Source organism: Carassius carassius, chromosome 48 (assembly GCF_963082965.1).
Source record: "Carassius carassius chromosome 48, fCarCar2.1, whole genome shotgun sequence".
Classification (NCBI taxonomy): Eukaryota; Metazoa; Chordata; class Actinopteri; order Cypriniformes; family Cyprinidae; genus Carassius; species Carassius carassius.
This window is the reverse complement of record NC_081802.1, coordinates 1,222,270-1,241,330: the sequence shown is the minus strand read 5'-3', so window position 1 is coordinate 1,241,330 and position 19,061 is coordinate 1,222,270. Positions and strand designations below refer to the sequence as shown.

The 19,061-nt window shown below is 33.6% G+C and overlaps 2 protein-coding genes and 4 non-coding genes across 6 annotated transcripts in view; 5 read left to right on the top strand and 1 right to left on the bottom strand.

The window, feature by feature from the left end:
• Positions 1-7,487, top strand: part of LOC132131248 (serine/threonine-protein kinase PAK 2-like) — a 15,355-nt gene extending 7,868 nt beyond the window's left edge. The window contains exons 4-15 of the mRNA XM_059543269.1: positions 685-832; positions 919-950; positions 2,110-2,226; positions 2,915-3,053; positions 3,139-3,202; positions 3,278-3,326; positions 3,407-3,519; positions 4,773-4,890; positions 5,079-5,178; positions 6,083-6,279; positions 6,363-6,500; positions 6,594-7,487. Of these exons, the coding sequence (XP_059399252.1) occupies positions 685-832; positions 919-950; positions 2,110-2,226; positions 2,915-3,053; positions 3,139-3,202; positions 3,278-3,326; positions 3,407-3,519; positions 4,773-4,890; positions 5,079-5,178; positions 6,083-6,279; positions 6,363-6,500; positions 6,594-6,680 (1,302 nt within the window). The 3' untranslated portion in view covers positions 6,681-7,487. The remainder of the gene's footprint in view (positions 1-684; positions 833-918; positions 951-2,109; positions 2,227-2,914; positions 3,054-3,138; positions 3,203-3,277; positions 3,327-3,406; positions 3,520-4,772; positions 4,891-5,078; positions 5,179-6,082; positions 6,280-6,362; positions 6,501-6,593) is intronic.
• A 2,220-nt stretch (positions 7,488-9,707) lies between these two features.
• trnag-gcc (transfer RNA glycine (anticodon GCC)) lies at positions 9,708-9,778 on the top strand. Its single transcript has one exon. It is a non-coding gene; the product is annotated as a tRNA-Gly (tRNA).
• Positions 9,779-11,792: 2,014 nt separating this feature from the next.
• On the top strand, positions 11,793-11,864 carry trnad-guc (transfer RNA aspartic acid (anticodon GUC)). Its single transcript has one exon. It is a non-coding gene; the product is annotated as a tRNA-Asp (tRNA).
• A 320-nt stretch (positions 11,865-12,184) lies between these two features.
• Positions 12,185-12,258, top strand: trnai-aau (transfer RNA isoleucine (anticodon AAU)). Its single transcript has one exon. It is a non-coding gene; the product is annotated as a tRNA-Ile (tRNA).
• Positions 12,259-16,536: 4,278 nt separating this feature from the next.
• trnam-cau (transfer RNA methionine (anticodon CAU)) lies at positions 16,537-16,609 on the bottom strand. Its single transcript has one exon. It is a non-coding gene; the product is annotated as a tRNA-Met (tRNA).
• Positions 16,610-16,952: 343 nt separating this feature from the next.
• aqp12 (aquaporin 12) lies at positions 16,953-19,061 on the top strand. Its single transcript, XM_059543920.1, has 3 exons — positions 16,953-17,593; positions 18,562-18,678; positions 18,790-19,061. The coding sequence occupies exons 1-3, from the start codon at positions 16,996-16,998 to the stop codon at positions 18,915-18,917; spliced, it is 843 nt and encodes a 280-aa protein (XP_059399903.1). The 5' UTR covers positions 16,953-16,995; the 3' UTR covers positions 18,918-19,061.

Sequence of the window (19,061 nt, the reverse complement as noted above, 5' to 3'; positions counted from 1 at the left end):
AATAATAAAACCTATTTATTTTATTTTGAAAGTCCTTTTAAAAATCCGAACCGAAAGATTTCACTTTGTTGTTACTGTAGACGTTTAATTGTTTATACTTTTTATTTTTAGTGCTATTTAAAGCTGATGTATCGTTCATAAACAAACAAATAAATATAACATTAGAGTATTTACTCGCATGCAGTAAAAATTTTAAGCGCTGTTATTTTTAGCAGATTTTAGAACCGACACAAAGTATAATTTGTGCTTTTTGACCAAATATCATAATTTTGTATAATCTACATTATGCATAACGGGAAAAACAATGCAGCATTTTGCCTCAAACCAGTAAAATGATCACACAATATTTGGTTGATATACAACTGTTTGAAAATCTGGAATATGAGGGAGCCAAAAAATCTAAATATTGGAAAAATCATCTTTAAAGTCGTTCAAATTAATTCTTAGCAATGCATATTACAAAAGTGAAAAAAAAAAAAAGATTACTAATCAAAAATTAAGTTTTGATATATTTACAGTAGGAAGTTTACAAAATATCTTCATGGAACATGATCTTTAATTAATATCCTAATGATTTTTGGCATAAAAGAAAAATTGATAAATTTGACCCATCAGTGTGTTGTTGTCTATTTCTACAAATACACCACATGTGTATAATGCTTGTGCTTCTGTGCTGTGTCTCAGGGGATGCCGGAGCAGTGGGCGCAGTTACTGCAGACCTCCAACATCACCAAATCAGAGCAGAAGAAGAACCCGCAGGCCGTCCTCGACGTGCTCACGTTCTACGACTCGACGGGAAACGGCCGACAGAAGTACCTCAGCTTCTCCTCAGGTCTGCTGGACGACTAGCGCTCTCATGCTGACGTTAGCAGAACTGTCACGTACTGACCGCTTTTCTCCATTTGTTTGTGTGTGTAGAGAAGGACGGATTAATCTCTGGTGAACAGTCGGTATGTATGAATAAATATCAAATCAGTGCTGTTTAAGTATTATTGAGCTATTATTACAGTTGAACAATGAGGGTTTTTTTTGGTATTTTCCAATTTCAATTTAAAGTAAAAGTAATTTTATTGTGCTTTTTTTTTTTTTAAAGATTTATTATTATTTTTTTTTTCTATGTCTAAGACTAAATTACAAATGAGAAATGTAGCTTTGGCAACTAGCTGAAATAAAATAAGTTTAAATATATTTAGAATTTCTGCTTTCAATTTAATTTTAAGGTTTTAATTTTTAGTTCATTTTTAGATATTTTAGTTTTTTAAACGTCAATGTAGGTGTTTTATTTTTATTCCAGCTTTAGTTATGATTAATATTTAAATTAGGTTTTAGCCTGTGTATTTTTTAATTTTCCTTATTTTTATCATTTTAATAGTTTAATACAATTTTTTGTGGTTTTGTAATTGCAATTAGTTTTTGTTTTGTTTTTAATTTATCTACATAAAAATTTTATAAAAATTTATTTTAGATAAAAAATGTAGATATTTTAAAATATAAATGTTGGCTATACAATAATTGAAATGAAATAAGATTATTTTTTTTTTTACATATTTTTATATATGGTTATGTTTTTTTTTATACAGGTTTTATTCGTTTTTTTATTTCTATGTTTAAAACTAAATTAAAATAATGTAGCTTTGGCAACTAGCTGAAATAAGATAAGTATATATATAATAATGATATATATAGCATTGAATATCTGTTTTCAGTTTCATTTTAAGAATTTAATTTTGTTTGTTGTTTTTCATTTTTATATATTTTAGTTTTTAAGCGCATCAATATAGGTTTTATTAACTTTTTGTATTCAAGATTTAGTTATGATTAATATTTAAATTAAGATTTAGCTTCTGTATTTTTCAAATTTAATTTCTTTTAGCATTTTAATAGTTTTTAATCATTTTGTTTTGTGTAATTGGTATTATTTTTTTTCTTTTTAGGTTGTCTATATAAAAATTTTATAAATGTATTTTAGATGAAAATTTTAGTTATTTAAAAATAAATTTTGCCGATACAATAATTGAAATGAAATAAGTTTACGTTTTATATGTATTTTACTTATAATAGTAATAATAATAAACATTATTACACTGCTTTGCTTTCCTAAATCCAAAGCCTGTGAAAAAAACCCCAGAGCCCTCATCTCCGATCAAAACGGTGGATGATGAGGAAGACGATGACGATGAGACGCCTCCACCTGTTATTGCACCACGACCAGAACACACCAAGAGCGTAAGACGCCGTTAAAGAAATGGTTTACCTAAAAAAAGTATAGCGTATTCAAAAAAACTACTATTTGGTTATTTACAATGTTAATTCGGTATTGAGATACGATTATCTTCATTTTATTTGTAATTATCTTCATTTTATTTGTAAAAGATTTAAAAACAATTTTTGTTTTTTTACATTTAAGTATTGTTTTTTTATGTCTATGTAGTTGAACTCTAGCATTGTTATGTGAATTTTGAGATATTGCGTAAAATAATTTTCGCGCTTGTAGTATTGCGAATATTTTTATTTTTTTAATGGGCTGTTTGAAATTTTGGGGTATCACGTATAAAATAAATCGCAGTATCTCAAAAATATTGGAAAATGTTAATTAAAATAAAAAACGTTTCAACTGGTAGTACTGAGATACTATAGGTTCCATTTAATTATTTTTTATTTTTATCATTATTAAATAAATTATAAATGATTTATTTTTATTATTATTGTTTGTTTTTGTTATTTTTTTTCAATGTTCATGTAGTTTTTATAAATTTTTACAATTTCCATTTTTGTTACTGTATTACAGCTAAATTAAAATGAGAAACATTGCCTTGGCAAGTAGCTGAAATTAAAAAAAGGTGTATTTTACGTAACGAAAAGGCATTTTTATAGTTTTGGTTCCATTTAACCATAATAATCCTGATTATTTCAGGTATATACTCGACCATCGGTCATCAACCCCATCCCTGCTCCAGTGACGTCTCCAAACAGCGAGGTTGCATCGAAACCCACCGATCGACAGAGACCCAAAAAGGGCAAGATGACAGACGAGGAGATCATGGACAAGCTCCGTACGTCACAGCATAAGAAATTCTTTGTGCAATTTCACTGCTTTGTGAGATTCAAATCACACGTCCTCTCTTTCATGTCCAACAGGAACCATAGTCAGTATTGGAGATCCAAAAAAGAAATACACACGATACGAGAAGATCGGACAAGGGTAGGTCCCACAATATTGCGCAACATATTATTCTTCCATTCATGGATGGAGATCAATAATTGTGTCTTTCCACAGAGCTTCGGGAACCGTGTTCACCGCCATCGATGTTGCTACTGGACAGGAGGTGATGCAAGGGAGCGAAATGGATTAGTTGTTGTTTGTTCTTCCACAGTTTCGTCATCTCAACACGTTTCTGTCTCTCAGGTGGCCATCAAACAAATCAACCTGCAGAAGCAGCCCAAGAAAGAGCTAATCATCAACGAAATTCTAGTCATGAAGGAGCTAACGAATACCAACATTGTCAACTTCTTAGACAGGTAAATGCTTTTTAAGTAAAAACATTGCTTGTTAATTTTGTGAGCTTGACCTTCTCTACCAGGTCAGGAAGTTCCAAGTTGACATTAATAATTGGATAATATTAGTATTTTTAGACAAATTTTGGGATATTGCATAAAAAAAACCTTGGATGGAAACGCCAAGATGGGCTTTAAATTGGTGTAAAACTTTTGAATTGTATATTTTTTATCCAATAAGACGACATGCACAGAAACTATGATGTAAACGCATTTACTGAATACATTCATAAACAATAACTTGCGTGAAGTTGCCTCAATAGATCGTAAGATTGGATAGATTGACTGACTAGTGCACAAATCTCATCGCACACTGTCTAGAAGGTTGTTTAGAAATGTCCAAATGCAAGTAAACACAACAGCGTTTGTTATTGTGTTTCATCCGTAATTTAATTTTCGAAATTTTAATTTCGCAAGTAGTTGATTATGGTCAAAAAAGAGCCAAAGGCAGCTTCCATTTTTATGACACTTTGTACCAGTTTCCCCAAGAAGTGACAAATTTGTTCTCTTAAACACATGGAATGGAAATGTTGCTTTATTTGCAAATGTGTTATACGATATTCCAATATTTAGCATGTTAACTTTGGTTGGAAACATAGGTAATGATGGCATGTAGTTTTAATAGTGTTAATTGTGCAAAGTTTTAAGCGATATTCCAATTTTCGTTAACTTCATAACTTTGGTTAGAAACATAGCTAATGATACCATCACTTTGCGAATGTTAATTCTACAAATGTTTTATATCACAATTTTTCACCTTACTCTAGTTTTGGAACTTTAAATGTTTACGAGTGTTAATTGTGCAGATGCTTTATACAATATTCCAATTTTCACACAAGCAAAATTTATAATTTTTGATTGGAAAAACTAGCTAATGAAATTTGAGTGTTAACTGTGCAAATGTTTTACGCAATTTTCAAATTTTTCACATTAATTTAATTCTGAACTGGTTGGAAACACAGCTAATGATGCCATTAATGTTTAAGAGTATTAATTGTGCAAATGTTTTATGTGATATTCCAGTTTTCGCACTAGATAAATTCGTAGTCTTGGATGGAAATGTAGCTAATCATGCCATTTAAGGTTTACGAGTGTTAATTGTGCAAATTATTCATGTGATATTCCAGTTTTTTGCACAAGTTTAATTTTTAGCTTTCAGTGGAAACAGTTAATGATAACATGAAGGTTTAAAAGTGTTTATTGTGCCTGTGCTACAGTTTTCTGGTAAGTGAGGAGCTGTTTGTCGTGATGGAGTACTTGGCCGGCGGTTCGCTCACAGATGTCGTAACCGAGACATGCATGGACGAGGCACAGATTGCCGCCGTGTGCCGAGAGGTTAGTTGAAGTCAAAACGTTATCCTGTATAACTCACAAACTTGCTGAATTACCTACTTTGGTTTGGGGTAGAAACTTTGATGTTAAATGCACAATTGAACTCTGCTCTATATCAGGCCTAGTATGTGTTAAGAGGAAGTAACTCTGTCGCTTAACTAATAAACTTCCTCTTGTCTGTTATCTCACAGTGTTTGCAAGCGCTGGAGTTTTTGCACGCTAATCAGGTCATTCATCGAGACATCAAGAGTGACAATGTGCTTCTGGGAATGGACGGTTCTGTCAAGCTCAGTACGTTCTTGCTTCTGCATGCAAACGCTCTGGTTTTTATGAGTGAAAACGGACTGAATCGTGAAGTTCAGTTAGATCGCAGAACAAAGATGTTGATTGTGATTCGGTGCAAACTCTTTGAAAAGGTGCTTTCACACCTGGTTCTCTGAGACACAGAAAGCGTCATGTTTGGTTTGGTTTAGCTGCTCGTTCTAAACAGTTGAGTTCATGTTAGCCAGAACTTGACGTCTATAAAGAAACTACAAATAAACTGTTTGGATATTATTTGAGTGGACATTTGTTTTCACTCAACAGCAATTAAAATATATCTTTTTCATTACTATTTTGGATGTATGCTGTTACAGTTTAGTGAACACTGGTTATTATCTCAACATTTCTTCAGAAGTACTGCATCTTGGACATGCAGTGTGAGTAAATTTAGCCCACAATAAAAACTGATGATTGACTTTAGACAGGGTAGAGTACATGTTTAACTGGAAGCTAAGGAAAACAAGGCTATGAATGGGCCTTATTCATGCAAAACGCCAAAACAAACTGTGTAAATCCATTACGAAACACTATTTTTGTATACTCTCTCTTATTCAATTTACTTAACTGAACAATTTGGTGTTGTTTCACAAATGGGGGCCCATTAAATCATGAAGTCTTGGGTTACATTTAGTTTTTAATGTCCTTTGGAATGGTTTTAGAAATTATGTATTTTTTGCCTTTTGCCATCTTCTTGATCCACACCAAAGTACACCGATAAATAACCTAGTGGTCTACAATTCTTACATCCTGATTGTTATTGGTGTTAAAATTGGCATCTAACGAGACTAAGGTCTATAAATTCCATAAAAGTCGTTAATGAAATAAAACAAACCAGAAAATGTCTCCATTTTTTTTTCCATCTCCTGCTCTGCAGCCGACTTTGGATTCTGTGCCCAGATCACTCCTGAACAGAGTAAGAGGAGCACCATGGTGGGAACGCCATATTGGATGGCTCCGGAAGTCGTGACGCGCAAAGCCTACGGACCCAAAGTCGACATCTGGTCCTTGGGCATCATGGCTATCGAGATGGTAGAGGGAGAACCGCCGTACCTCAATGAGAATCCACTGAGGGTACTTTGGTATCATTTGTTCTCTAAAAAGCTAGCGATGTGGCGACTTCCAGGAACTAATCTCCCGAACTCTTTCCCCCTCAGGCGCTCTACCTGATTGCCACCAATGGGACTCCAGAGTTGCAGAGCCCTGAAAAGTTGTCACCCATCTTCCGAGACTTCCTGAGTCGCTGTCTGGAGATGGACGTGGAGAAGAGGGGTGGAAGCAAGGAGCTTTTGCAGGTAAACCAGCTTGTGACTAGTTCTAGCAATTTATGGGATAATAGTGTGACTTGTGTGAACTTGTTCACTGATCAATCCTGTTTTCACCTTCAGCATCCCTTCCTGAAGTTGGCCAAGCCTCTCTCGAGTCTCACCCCTCTGATTTTGGCCGCCAAGGAAGCCATGAAGAACAACCGCTAGCTGTGCCCACGAGCGCAGCGGACTGCTAAACACTCTCAAAATCTGTGCCATACGTTTTTTGCCAGTGTGTCGACAACACATCAGTGTTGCCAAAACAAAACTCCAGGCATTTCATTTGGGTCCTGCTTTTAAACCTGTATTGACTGTTGTGATGTTGGGGGACATTAGATGTTCTCCTCGTCAGATTCTTATGGGACTTTGTCTGTTTTATCTATGAACTCTTCCATTCGTTGGCTTGTGTAGACCTCATCTGCTCCATAGTTGGTGATCAGAATCAATTATGGGGATTTCAAATCCAGCTGGAGACCTTTGGTTAGTCTTTTTGTAGCCAGAACAATGACTGAAAACTGTGTAGCCTACACCTGTTCTTGACCCAAAGGGAAGAGCACGTTAACAATACACGCCAACTGCGAGCAGTGAATGATTTTTGATGTCACTTGTGCCTTTGTTTTTATCCAGCAAACATCTTTATACTCTGTCTGAAGGGGCAGGTTTTTGCCATTGAACTTCCTCTAACCTGAGACGAAACTTTCATGTTGATGAAATGTGTATATGATGTACTTTGAAGAAGCGTAGCATTTCAGTTGATGTAGTTAACCAAAAGCATGATGCATAGATTAGGTAGATGTATGTTTGTGTACATGAACACTTTTCTTGTTGTTTTAGTAACTAACAGTTTATTATGAAGTGAATGAATATGTCGAGATGTAAGAATTGATAACTATTTTTATGCTTTTCAGTCACTTGTATGCAAGAAGAAGCCGGATTCCTGCAAATTCTGTGAACAATACAGTCATTGCAACATTGTCTCTTGTTCTTCATTAAAAGAGGACTTGAAACTTGAGATTAGAATAAACTCTCTCTAGAGGGACTTTTATATTCTGTTTAAACCTTGTCGTGAGTTAATGGGGTCATTCCTGCTGTGCGGTGATATTTGAGCTCTTTAAGTTACATTAAAACACATAATTAATTAATAATTCATTACATTATACTTGTTCATGTTTGCATTTTGCCAATAATACTGATTCCACTTGGTGGTTGATATTGTTAAGGTTCTTTTGTTAGTTGCAAACTCTTAATTGTGATTAAAAATATGATTTCCATGTTTACAAATAGTTCACTTTTTGTAATACTGTATAGTTGAAATGACCCAATAATCAATTTTAATGCTAACAATCCATTCAATTATTAAATAGGGAAGGACTACTATTTTCTATCTTTTTTTTTTTTTATGGACCTCTCTCACATTTACGTTTTTTTCAGCAGCGGAAGTCGTCATTGTTGGGTAAACTTGGAGAGCAGTGAATGGGAGAGGATATATTTTTTTGCGAGACTGATAATTGCAGTCAGAATAGAGAATATGTCAAATTTAATGTCCCTCCAATAGATGCTGCATTAGAAATACCCTAACTAATTCCGTAAATAAATTAACTTTTTTTATGCAACGTTGATATAATACAAATAATAGTGTTATAAATGTATATACATAAAAAAGTAAATATGAAAAACTTTCGAGGATTTACGATGCTGATGACCGTTAAAGGCGCCATCACAGTCTTGCGAAAAGGGTCCATTTTCTTTCCCGCCACTAAAATTCAAACGGTAACGTCGCGCAGTGAGGACCGCTAGAATCACCACAGGATGGCCAAGATGTTAATCAACGATTATTTCTGTATAAAGATGTCCATTCTTATTTCGAATATATCCTTGTACGAAATTATAACGGGATTAAAGTAGTTTGGCGTCGAAATCTGCGTTTGGGTGGACATGAAGGATATTTTAAGATTATGAACGGCTCCATTTTGTTGGTGAGTATCTTAAATGTTGTACATTTGGTCGAAAACTGAACTAAAATATGCTTTCTGATTAGTTAAAATGGGTTCATAAACAAAGGTTTTCTTCCACAGGTTTTCAGCTTAATTAAAAAAAAAAACTTTAATTCAGTGTAGTCTCGAGCGATTGTACGTAGGCTAAGAGACGTCATGGCGTATTTTTATTAACATGTGCAACGAATAAATAACATACTTTGTCTTCTGCTAATAAAGACACGATTATCTAATGTTAATCGTGTCAATTATAATAGTATTTCAAATTCTTGTGACTGTTCTCGGCAAATCATTCATAACTAACCTTACATGTTTAGCACTAATTAATATTGTATTTTGCGAAGAGCAAACTCTTGATTAAGGTAAATTCTCAAAGTAGGCCATATTTTATTTCTATGTATTTACTCGTGTGAACTGGTGATCTTTTTTTTTTTTTTTTAACTTGTGTCAGTATAATTTCAAGAACATTCGGTTTGAAGCTCACTTTAATGACAAGACCAAACACCTTTAAAAATAGTCTTTACGTCAATTGTATTGAAGAAATAAAACATTATACATATTTTAGTGTGCTTTTTAGTATTTTAGAGAGGATTTCTGCGGTTATTGACAGTATTTACTTTAGCCATCAACTCAAATCATTCCTCTTTTTGTGAAAACAATTAATATTAAGTGAAGATAAAAAAATCAGAATAAAAAAAAGTTTACTTAAGTGAAATCAAAGTGAATAACCTCATCTGACAGAATAAGTAATATAATAAGCACTAGAAGTATGGCATAAAAAATGTTTTGGTATTAAGCGCCACCTAGTGGTTGGTTCATAACAAAGCCTTCAGTCCAAAAAACGTTTCTCTCCAAAGATAACTTCACTTTTCAATTTTAATAATTGTTTGTAGTTCTGGCACTCCAGTGTTTAAAGTCTGTAGACTTTTAAGGCTGTACCAGTTGAGCTTTCCAAGTTTGTTGTTCTCTCATTTGTCATGTGTTTTGTTTTTATTCTTCACATAGGGGCAGTGGCCTGTTGGGACGTTGCGAGGTCTGATGAAAGCGAGTATTTTTAAGGCAAGTCCACTTTATAAATGTATTGACTATTTATTTTCACTTTAATGCAGAATTGGGTACTGATGTAAGCCTGGTGCGTTAAACGCCGTACTGCTGGCTGCTACAACACAAAATCGCGCACGCCAAGTTTATGGTTATGCGAGCATTGGTGGTTCAGTGGTAGAATTCTCGCCTGCCACGCGGGAGGCCCGGGTTCGATTCCCGGCCAATGCAGTAGCTTCTTTTGAAGATCTTCTGCGTACTTAAACGCCAATGCGTTTATTTTTAAGTGACTTACAAATGGGGTCCAAAATTTTTAGGTAAAATCCTCTGCTTGTTTGTTATTTCATTCACAAAACACGTCACTATACAACACATCACTATACATTTACGTTTTTTTCCTAAATTTGATGGCCAGCAACACAATTGACTAAATTGCATTGTTTACTGTGCTTGTTGGTTGTTATTTTCAGACTCCGCTTACAATTGAGCACTTCATCGTTAGAGATTCATCAGGAGACCATGACATAAGTGCCGCAAAACAACATCAAGGTAAGATTTGAGTTTTAAAAGTGTTTTGTTGTTACTACAAAACCTGGGGCCCGTTCTTCATACCAAATACATATAAGATGATTTGAAAGATGCCAGATCTTCTAATCGTGACAACTGATCTCTGGCTAATTTGGTTCTTACAATTCATATAATTTTATCTTGGAAGCAGTTTTGTTATTTACAACATCAGTTAAAGTTTGTTAAAAGGATCCCTGGGTATTAAGACTTATATAGCTTAATAAAATACTGATTTGATGATTACAGCTACTGAAAGATCTTACAGTGGTGATTGGACATAAGTATACAGTGGCATGCAAACGTTTGGGAACGTTTGAGAATTTGTGAAAATGTTTGCATATAGTCCACAAGACAAAAAAAAAATTGCTGAAATTGTTAAAATAACCCCATTCAAAAGTTTATGTAGCTATTAATACTGTGTGCTGTTACCTGGATGATCCAAGACTGTCTTTCTGTTTTGTGATGATTGTGCATGTCAAACATTCACTGATGCTCCAGAAGGAAACAAGATGCATTAAGAGCTGGGGTTAAAACATTTGGAATTTGAAGATCAAGGTAAATTGTACTTAATTTGTGTTTTGGGAAACATACAAGTATCTTCTGTTGCTTACGAAGGGCAGAACTAAATGGAAAAAATATATATATTTCAACAAAATAAGAAAAATATGGACATCTTCATTGTGTTCAAAAGTTTTCACCCCTTAGCTCTTAATGTATCTTGTTTTCTTCTGGAGCATCAGTGAGTGTCTGAACCTTTTTTAATAGTTGTGTTTGAGTGCCTCAATTGTCCTCAGTGTGAAAAGATGGATCTCAAAATCATACAGTCACTGCTGGAAAGGATTCAAATATGCAAAGATGCTGGAAAACTGAAGAATCTGCAGGAGTTTAAAGATTGTTCTGAAGAACAGTTCTCAGTTTAACTGTTCAGAACAAACAAGGGACTCATGCACAACCATCACAAAACAGAAAGACAGTCGTGGATCATCTGAGAAACCACACACAGTATTAAGAACCAAGGGTTCACAAACTTTTGAACGGCGTTATTTTAAGAATTTCAGCATTTCTTTTGTCTTGTGGACTATTTATTATTTGAAATAAAAAGCTTTTGTAACATTATACACTATACCATTTAAAAGGTCAGTATAATTTTACATTTTTGGGGAAATTAATTACTTTATTTAGCAGGGATGCTTAAAATTGATCAAAAGTGATGATGACGGCATTTATTAGATTTCGATTCCAGATAGTGCTCATATCGATATCGGAAAATATTAAGAAAAATTAAGAAATATACCTTGATATAAATTCTGGCCATATCGTCCAGTCCTAATTTGAAAAATGATTGTCCCCGGATTACTAGTGTACTCTTGTAATAACTCAGCAGTGCCTGGGATAGATTTTAATTATCAAAAAGATGTGATCTAATCATGTTTACATGAAATAAGATGCTCCCGAACAGGGTTAGGTTTACCGACATGTTGCTATGAAAACAACTCCAGGATGAGCTTCTAAAGAAACTAAACAATCAAAGATCACGCCAAATCGTCAGCAATCAAATCCAGCTGAGTTAGCGACGTACAAAGAACGGGCCCCTGTTTTGTCTCTTGTTTTCTAAATCAAAAAAGCAGAGTGTACGTAGTGTAGCAACAAATTGGGGTGATAAAAAGCTAGTATTCACTCCTCGTTAGTATAGTGGTAAGTATCCCCGCCTGTCACGCGGGAGACCGGGGTTCGATTCCCCGACGGGGAGGAAACATGTTTTTTGCTCAATGTGCGTTCACTGGAAAACTCATTTATAGACTCCCGAGTTAAGATCTAACGATCACTTGTGAATTACTTAATTGTTTTATTTTAAAATAAGAGAAGACATGTTATTAGTAGATCGTTTTACTTACGAAAATACGCTACTCTTCAAAATCAAACTTGTTTTCGCAGGATTTTACATGAGTTTTCATCAACCACTGACTTTGAAGTGAAACATCTATACATTTTTCCAAAAACAGCTCGTGATTTAGTAGAGAAAGCAGCACTGCTCCGTTTTTAAAGGTGATTTTTAGTGCTGGGCACCACGGCCGGTTAGCTCAGTTGGTTAGAGCGTGGTGCTAATAACGCCAAGGTCGCGGGTTCGATCCCCGTACGGGCCAATGTTTTGCTTCTGCAACTGTTTGATTTATTTTTTAGCTTCTACATTTTTCTGTATAATAATAAGAAGGAAGAATTTAGCAGCTCGTATGATTTTTGCTGATTAAAAGCATAGTTTAGTTCAAGTTCTTGGTTGTTACCAAAGATCTGTTACATAAATAATAAACAATGTTTTTTACAGAATTCTTTTATTCTTCAATGTTGGATGATAAACGTATAGTTTACAATAAGGTCTCATTTGTTAAGTCTTTGTTAATAAAAATAATAATAATAATAATGTTTAATGTTTATTCACAGCACTTTAGCTAATGTTAGCAGATGCATTTTAAATATGTATTAGTAAATCTTGAAATTAACAAGATTAATAAATCATGCATAAGTCCTATTTATTGTTAGTTAACATTAGTGAACAGATGTCGTTATCTAATATTTACAAACGTGATCATATTGTAAAGTGCTACTGAATTTTCAGTCATTATTATTCTCCCCCAAATTAATATCAGTTTATAACTTAAAATGAGAAGATCGTTTGACAAACAGATATTTTATGGTAAACTAACTCTATTGCCACTGGGTAGTGCAATTCAATGACTAATATTAATGTTATTAATGTTCTTAATTTGATTTAATTTAATTTTAAATTGATTGAATATCTATTTTTTTTTAAACATTATAATTATAATATATTATAAATAATTTGATGATTTATGTCATATATTTATTTTATTAATTAAATTTTCTTGTTGTTTTTATTAGTATTACTATTATATTTTTTATTAATGTTTTTTAATGTTTATCATTTGCATCTGTTTTTAACCCTGGCTAATTAAAAAATTCAAGCAATTTAAAAGCATTCCAGCAAGGCGTGAAAGAAAACATTCAATTAAGTCCAGTGATCAGTAAATAAGAAAAAATTACAAATATCTTAATATATAAAACAAAAACACAAATGAAACAATGCTTTAGGAATTTTTATTTTTGTAGATGTTCAGGTACAGATATGGAATAATCACATATAAAAGAAGATTTCCATATTTAGAGGAATACATTCTGTTTTTGCTTAAAATGTTATAATTATATAGTCTAAGTTAAATAAAGTAGGCAGCGCGTCAGTCTCATAATCTGAAGGTCGTGAGTTCGAGCCTCACACGGGCAAAAGTTTTAGTTTTGCTAGAGCAATGACATTTAGTGATTAGGGATGCACGATCATGATTTTTCCGATACCGATTTTTTTTTATCTTTAAGCAACAAACAAAAAAGAAGGAAAGTATGCATAAACAAGATGTTTATTTGGTATTTAATAGGCCAAACTGGCTTTTGGCTATTGAAAACAATAACTGTAACCATCTGAAATTAACAGCAGTAACTGCACAGTAAGTAGCCTACATTCAATACAAACACAGATGGTACAGACATCAGCACTTAGCTTTTGTTTTTGAATTGGATTGAAACTACATTGAACTGGCCTTAAATTAAAAGATTAACTGTAACCATGTGAAATTAGAGGCAATAACTGCATAGTTCTACAATCAAAACAATACAATCAACACACATTCAATAAGATGTTTCTTAATCAGCATTCAGTATTTGTTTTAGTTTTTAAATTTGGTTTTAAATGTAAAAAAAAAAGGTCTTTACCACTGAGACTAAATAAAAGTATGCTATATAAATATTATTCCAAAATGTTAAAAGCAAATAATGTTGGTGCGAATAAAACAAAGATGCAAAGTGTTTCATTCTTCCAATTAAAAATAAAAAAATATTACGGTAATGATTCACATCTATATTTTTTTACTTGAGCCAATGAGAAATACCTTATAGTCTCAAGTAAAAAAATATAGATGTGAATCATTACCCTAAAATGTTTTAATTGGATGAATTAAGCACTTTTTATCATTGTGCTACAGCAGGTGATTTTTAAATCAAATTAAGTCTGTGTAATTTTAAGGTAAAATAAAAATAATCATCCTAATGCAGAACTGACGTTTACTTCTGGCTTTTCAAACGTGTATGCAAGTTCTACTTTACGAAAAAAAAATAATAATAATTTCCGTTTTGTCAGTTTAGTCCGTTTCGTTTCTCATCCAACACGCGAGAAGTTGAGCTGAACATCACGGTTTACGCGTGTTCAGGGCGCGGACCGGTACAGTATACGCTCGCGCAGCTTAAGTGCTCGCAGGAAAGGGACTCTTATTTGTGCGCCAGTACACCAACGGCTGATCGCTTCCTGCTATCTGTGCCTCAGACATCAAACTCTGCACTTCCAGTCTGCCCATGTCCTGCGCACAGATTTCGAAATACTTCCACACAAAGTACATGATACCGAACAATTACAAACAAAACGATTTATGGCCGGTCAACCGGTGCATCCCTATTAGTGATGTTGTAAGTTGTTTTATTTTGTCTAAAGTCACTTTAGCATTATTCACAGTTTTTCTGTCAGCAGCAAGCAGTTAGCATTGTTTAATTTCAGGTTTATTGGAAATGCTGCCATCTGGTGGGTGTTTTGCCAATGTTATTTCCATTAACTGAAACCACTAAAAATATTTTATTTGTTAGTTAGTTAATTTATTTACTCTTTTTGTTTAGTTTAAGCACTAAAATAACAAACTTAATTCATAAAAACGACACATTCAAAACTAATACAATACAATACAATAAAACAAAATTATTAAATTTAAATAAAAATGGAATATAAAAATAAAATATTAAAAACTGTAATAGCAAGTAGCAGGACTCATTAATTTCAAATGACTAAAGAATCAAGGTGCGACACAGTGAAGAATATGGAAATGTTATTTTATATGCAGTGTTGGGGAAAGTTACTTTTAAAAGTAATGCATTACAATATTGCGTTACTCCCTAAAAAAGTAACTAATTATATTACTTAGTTACTTTTTATGGACAGTAATGCATTACAGTACGTTACTTTCGCGTTACTTTTTAAATATGAGCAGGGCTTGATTGTTTTTAATATAATACGTTTTATTTATAGCAAATGTAAAAGCCCTTTCACACCAAAAAGCGTGATGAATAAACCTCAGGCTGAAGGAAAAGTAAATTCATGTCTGTGCAGTAGAACACAAGAGAAGAAGGTTCAACACTCTAGCAATAATAAAAAATTTTTTTTCAAAAAACACTGAACCACAATTGTTAGTTTGGGATTAGATACATTTGTGTTGTAACATTTAATTATTGCATTCATATTCTGAGTTTGTATTTCACTGTTTTAATTAATTTTGATGAATACTAAATCAGTTTTTTTGCTAGTGGAATGAATTAATGCACATTCACATTTAGTCTAGAACTACATCTTGTTCACACAGCGCACACAACGCCTCCATACTTCCGATTTCTCCCAATATGGGGACAGGAGACTTGTCAGTCAACAAATGGGAAAACAAGGTAACTGGTGTTACTTTTTTGAAAAAATAACTCCGATATTTTCTTGTAAATTAAAAAGTAATGCATTACTTTATTAGTTACTTTTAAAAAGTAATCTGATTACGTAACTCACGTTACTTGTAATGCGTTACCCCCAACACTGTTTATATGTGATTATACCATTCTGTCTACAAACATATAAATCATGGTTTCATTTGAATCTTTGTTCTATATATTTAGATGTGCTATTGTTTTGTTCTTATTTACTGACTCATCACTTGACTTTAATAATGGTTGAACAATGGTACAACAATGGTTGTATTAGAAATTGAAATTGAGAATTGTAAAATTTAATTGGTATCTAAAATATCGGTGTCATATAATCTTATTTATTAGAATACAAGATAACAGATCAAAAAGAAACAATAACGGCAACTATTTTACTTTTTTTGTGGCAGGGCCAGTGAAAATATTGGCAAGTAATAATTCGAAAAATAAGTAGAAAAAATCCTTAGCGTTGAGTCCTGCTACTTGGTATTATAGTTTTTATTATTTTATTTTTATATTCCATTTTCTTTTTAATTTAATAGTTTTGTTTTATTGTATTGTATTAGTTTTAAATGTGTCGATTTTATGAATTAAGTTTATTTTAGTGCTTCAACTAAACAAAAAGAGTAAATAAATTAACTAACTAACGAATAAAATGTTTTTAGTGGTTTCAGTTAATGGAAATAACATTGGCAAAACACCCACCAGGTGGCAGCATTTCCAATAAACCTGAAATTAAACAATGCTAACTGCTTGCTGCTGACAGAAAAACTGTGAATAATGCTAACGTGACTTTAGACAAAATAAAACAACACTAAATGTCATTGCTCTAGCGAAACTAAAACTTTTGCCCCGTGTGAGGCTCGAACTCACGACCTTCAGATTATGAGACTGACGCGCTGCCTACTGCGCCAACGAGGCCTGAAGCTGAACACTGTGAAACCTCCTCATGTTCCTGCAGAAACATCTCGGGTACGTCACACATCAACTCTTTACATATATTATGTATTATATAAGGAGTGTGCATTTAAAATGCATATATTGAAAATATTTAAACAAAGATGAATAGCCCATTTTAAACAATGACATCCAGTGTCATCCACTAGAGGGAGTCTAAGCAAACAGCCTTTTTTTCAAAGTGGCCTTGAATAGGTCAGTGTGTTTTTTTGGCCTAAAGTGTGTCTAAAATCCCTTTTGATAAGAGCACGGCATGTCCGTGTGCCACGTTATCACATGCTGTGAGCAAATACAAGCGCCGCTGAGCTCAGATCTTTCTTTCTGTCCAGCACAGCCACCTAAGCACCAGCATGTCAGGCCTTAATGCTTCACTAGGCTACTTTCTAGCCATAGTTGGCGTGAGCGCGGTGGGACGGGTGCTGGTCACGCGCTGGCGGCCGAGATGGACGTTTCTGACAGAGTTCATCGCCGCTTTCGCTCTCTCCGCTTGTAGACTGGAGGTGGACACCATCGCGGAGGTCGGTCAGTGGGCCGGGGCGCTTGGGCCTGACGTCGCCATCACTATGCTTTTCATATCCATCACCGTCCATGGCGTTATCATGCAGGGCGTGAGTGGAAACCCGTCGGTGACGCTCATGGGTCTCCTGCAGAAAGACACCGGCGTCGTTGTGTCTGTCCTCAGCGTGGCGGCGCAGTTACTCGGTGCTTACGCCGCGCTCCTAGTGGCTGGTGAGTACTGGCAGATGGAGCTGACCGACATGCACATGATCAAGAACCTGATGATGTCTGAGTGCAGCACGTCGCTGCAGGTCTCGCCGCTGCAGGGGGTCTTCGCCGAAGCCCTCGGAGCCCTGAGCTTTCACCTGATTTACCTTGTCATGAAGAGCAGGTCACAGCTGCTGAGGATTCCCATATTCTCCGTGCTGCTGACGCTCATTGCCTATGCAGGTGATTGATTACTTTTAAAATGCATGTTAAATAATGATTGTGGATTTAAAATGCATGAATTAAACACTGTATTTCAAACATATCTAGTAAATAACGATTATACATTTAAATTGCATATTGTAAAACATTGTAGATGTAGAATGCATATATTAGATAAGGATGTTGCATTTAAAATGCATATCATAAATAACATTTTACATTTAAAATGCATATATTAAATAAACCTAGATTTAGAATTTATACACAAAAAACTAAATTCAAAATGCATGTATTAAATAAAGTGCATATAATATATAAAACATATAGGTTAAAAATGTGTACAAGTAAGGATTGTGCATTTCAAATGCATTCGAAAACAAAAAACATACAATAAAAATTTTAAAATATATTAACTATTTAAAATTCATAAATAAAAATATTTTAGATTTAAAATGCATATAATAAATATTTTTAAATTCAAATATTTAAAATTGTAGATTTTTAAATAATACTACATTAAATATTGTAGATAAGAATTGCACGTTAAAATGCATATATAAAATTAAACATTGTAGATTTCAAATGCATATTTTAAATAATATTTAAATAAAAAAATTTGGTTTAAAATTCATAATAATTTATAATTGTGTGTTTAAATGCATATACTAAATTAAAAATGGCAGATTTTAAATATTAAAGATCATAGATGCATATATTAAATTAGGTTTGTTTAAAATATGTGCATTAAATCACAAATTGTAGATATAAAGTACATACAGATGCATTAAATGCATATTACATAAAGATTATTTAAATTAATATTTGTAGGATTAAAATCTGTTCAATAAGATGAAGTTTGATTTGAAAATCAATTGCACTTTTATACAAATACCAGAGCAGTGTCTAAAGCTGTTAGACTGTTCAGTGGTGAAGTGTTTTAACTCCTTGATCCTCACAAATATATGGAAAAATGGTCTCTGTCACACCAGGAAATAACTACACGTCTGGATATGTGAATCCATCTCTGGCTTATGCCATGACATTCACCTGTCCAGGTCACTCTTTCCTCACATATTCTCTCGTCTACTGGCTCGGGCCTCTGATTGGTGAGTCCTTGTTCATGTCCCAAATGTTCTTTAATAAAGACAGTGATTGAACACTTCAAACCATCAATCCAAAAATGGTTTCTGAGATGTTGTAAATTGTGTGTTTTTTAGGCATGACTCTTGCGCTCTTCCTGTATTTGGGAAATATTCCACTGCTGTTCAGCAGGAATCTGCTTTACTCCAAGAAGACACGTTTCCGGGTTCCCAAAGGGAAAACTTCTGAAGACAAGACCAGCTGAAGAAACACAGCACTGATATACTCACTTCACAAACCATAGAAACACATTAGCATCCAACTATAAATCTGCTTAGTTTCAGCAAACCCCTCATCTTAGGTGAAATTATTACTAAAGAACATTTTATTTAATACATAGCAAAAATAT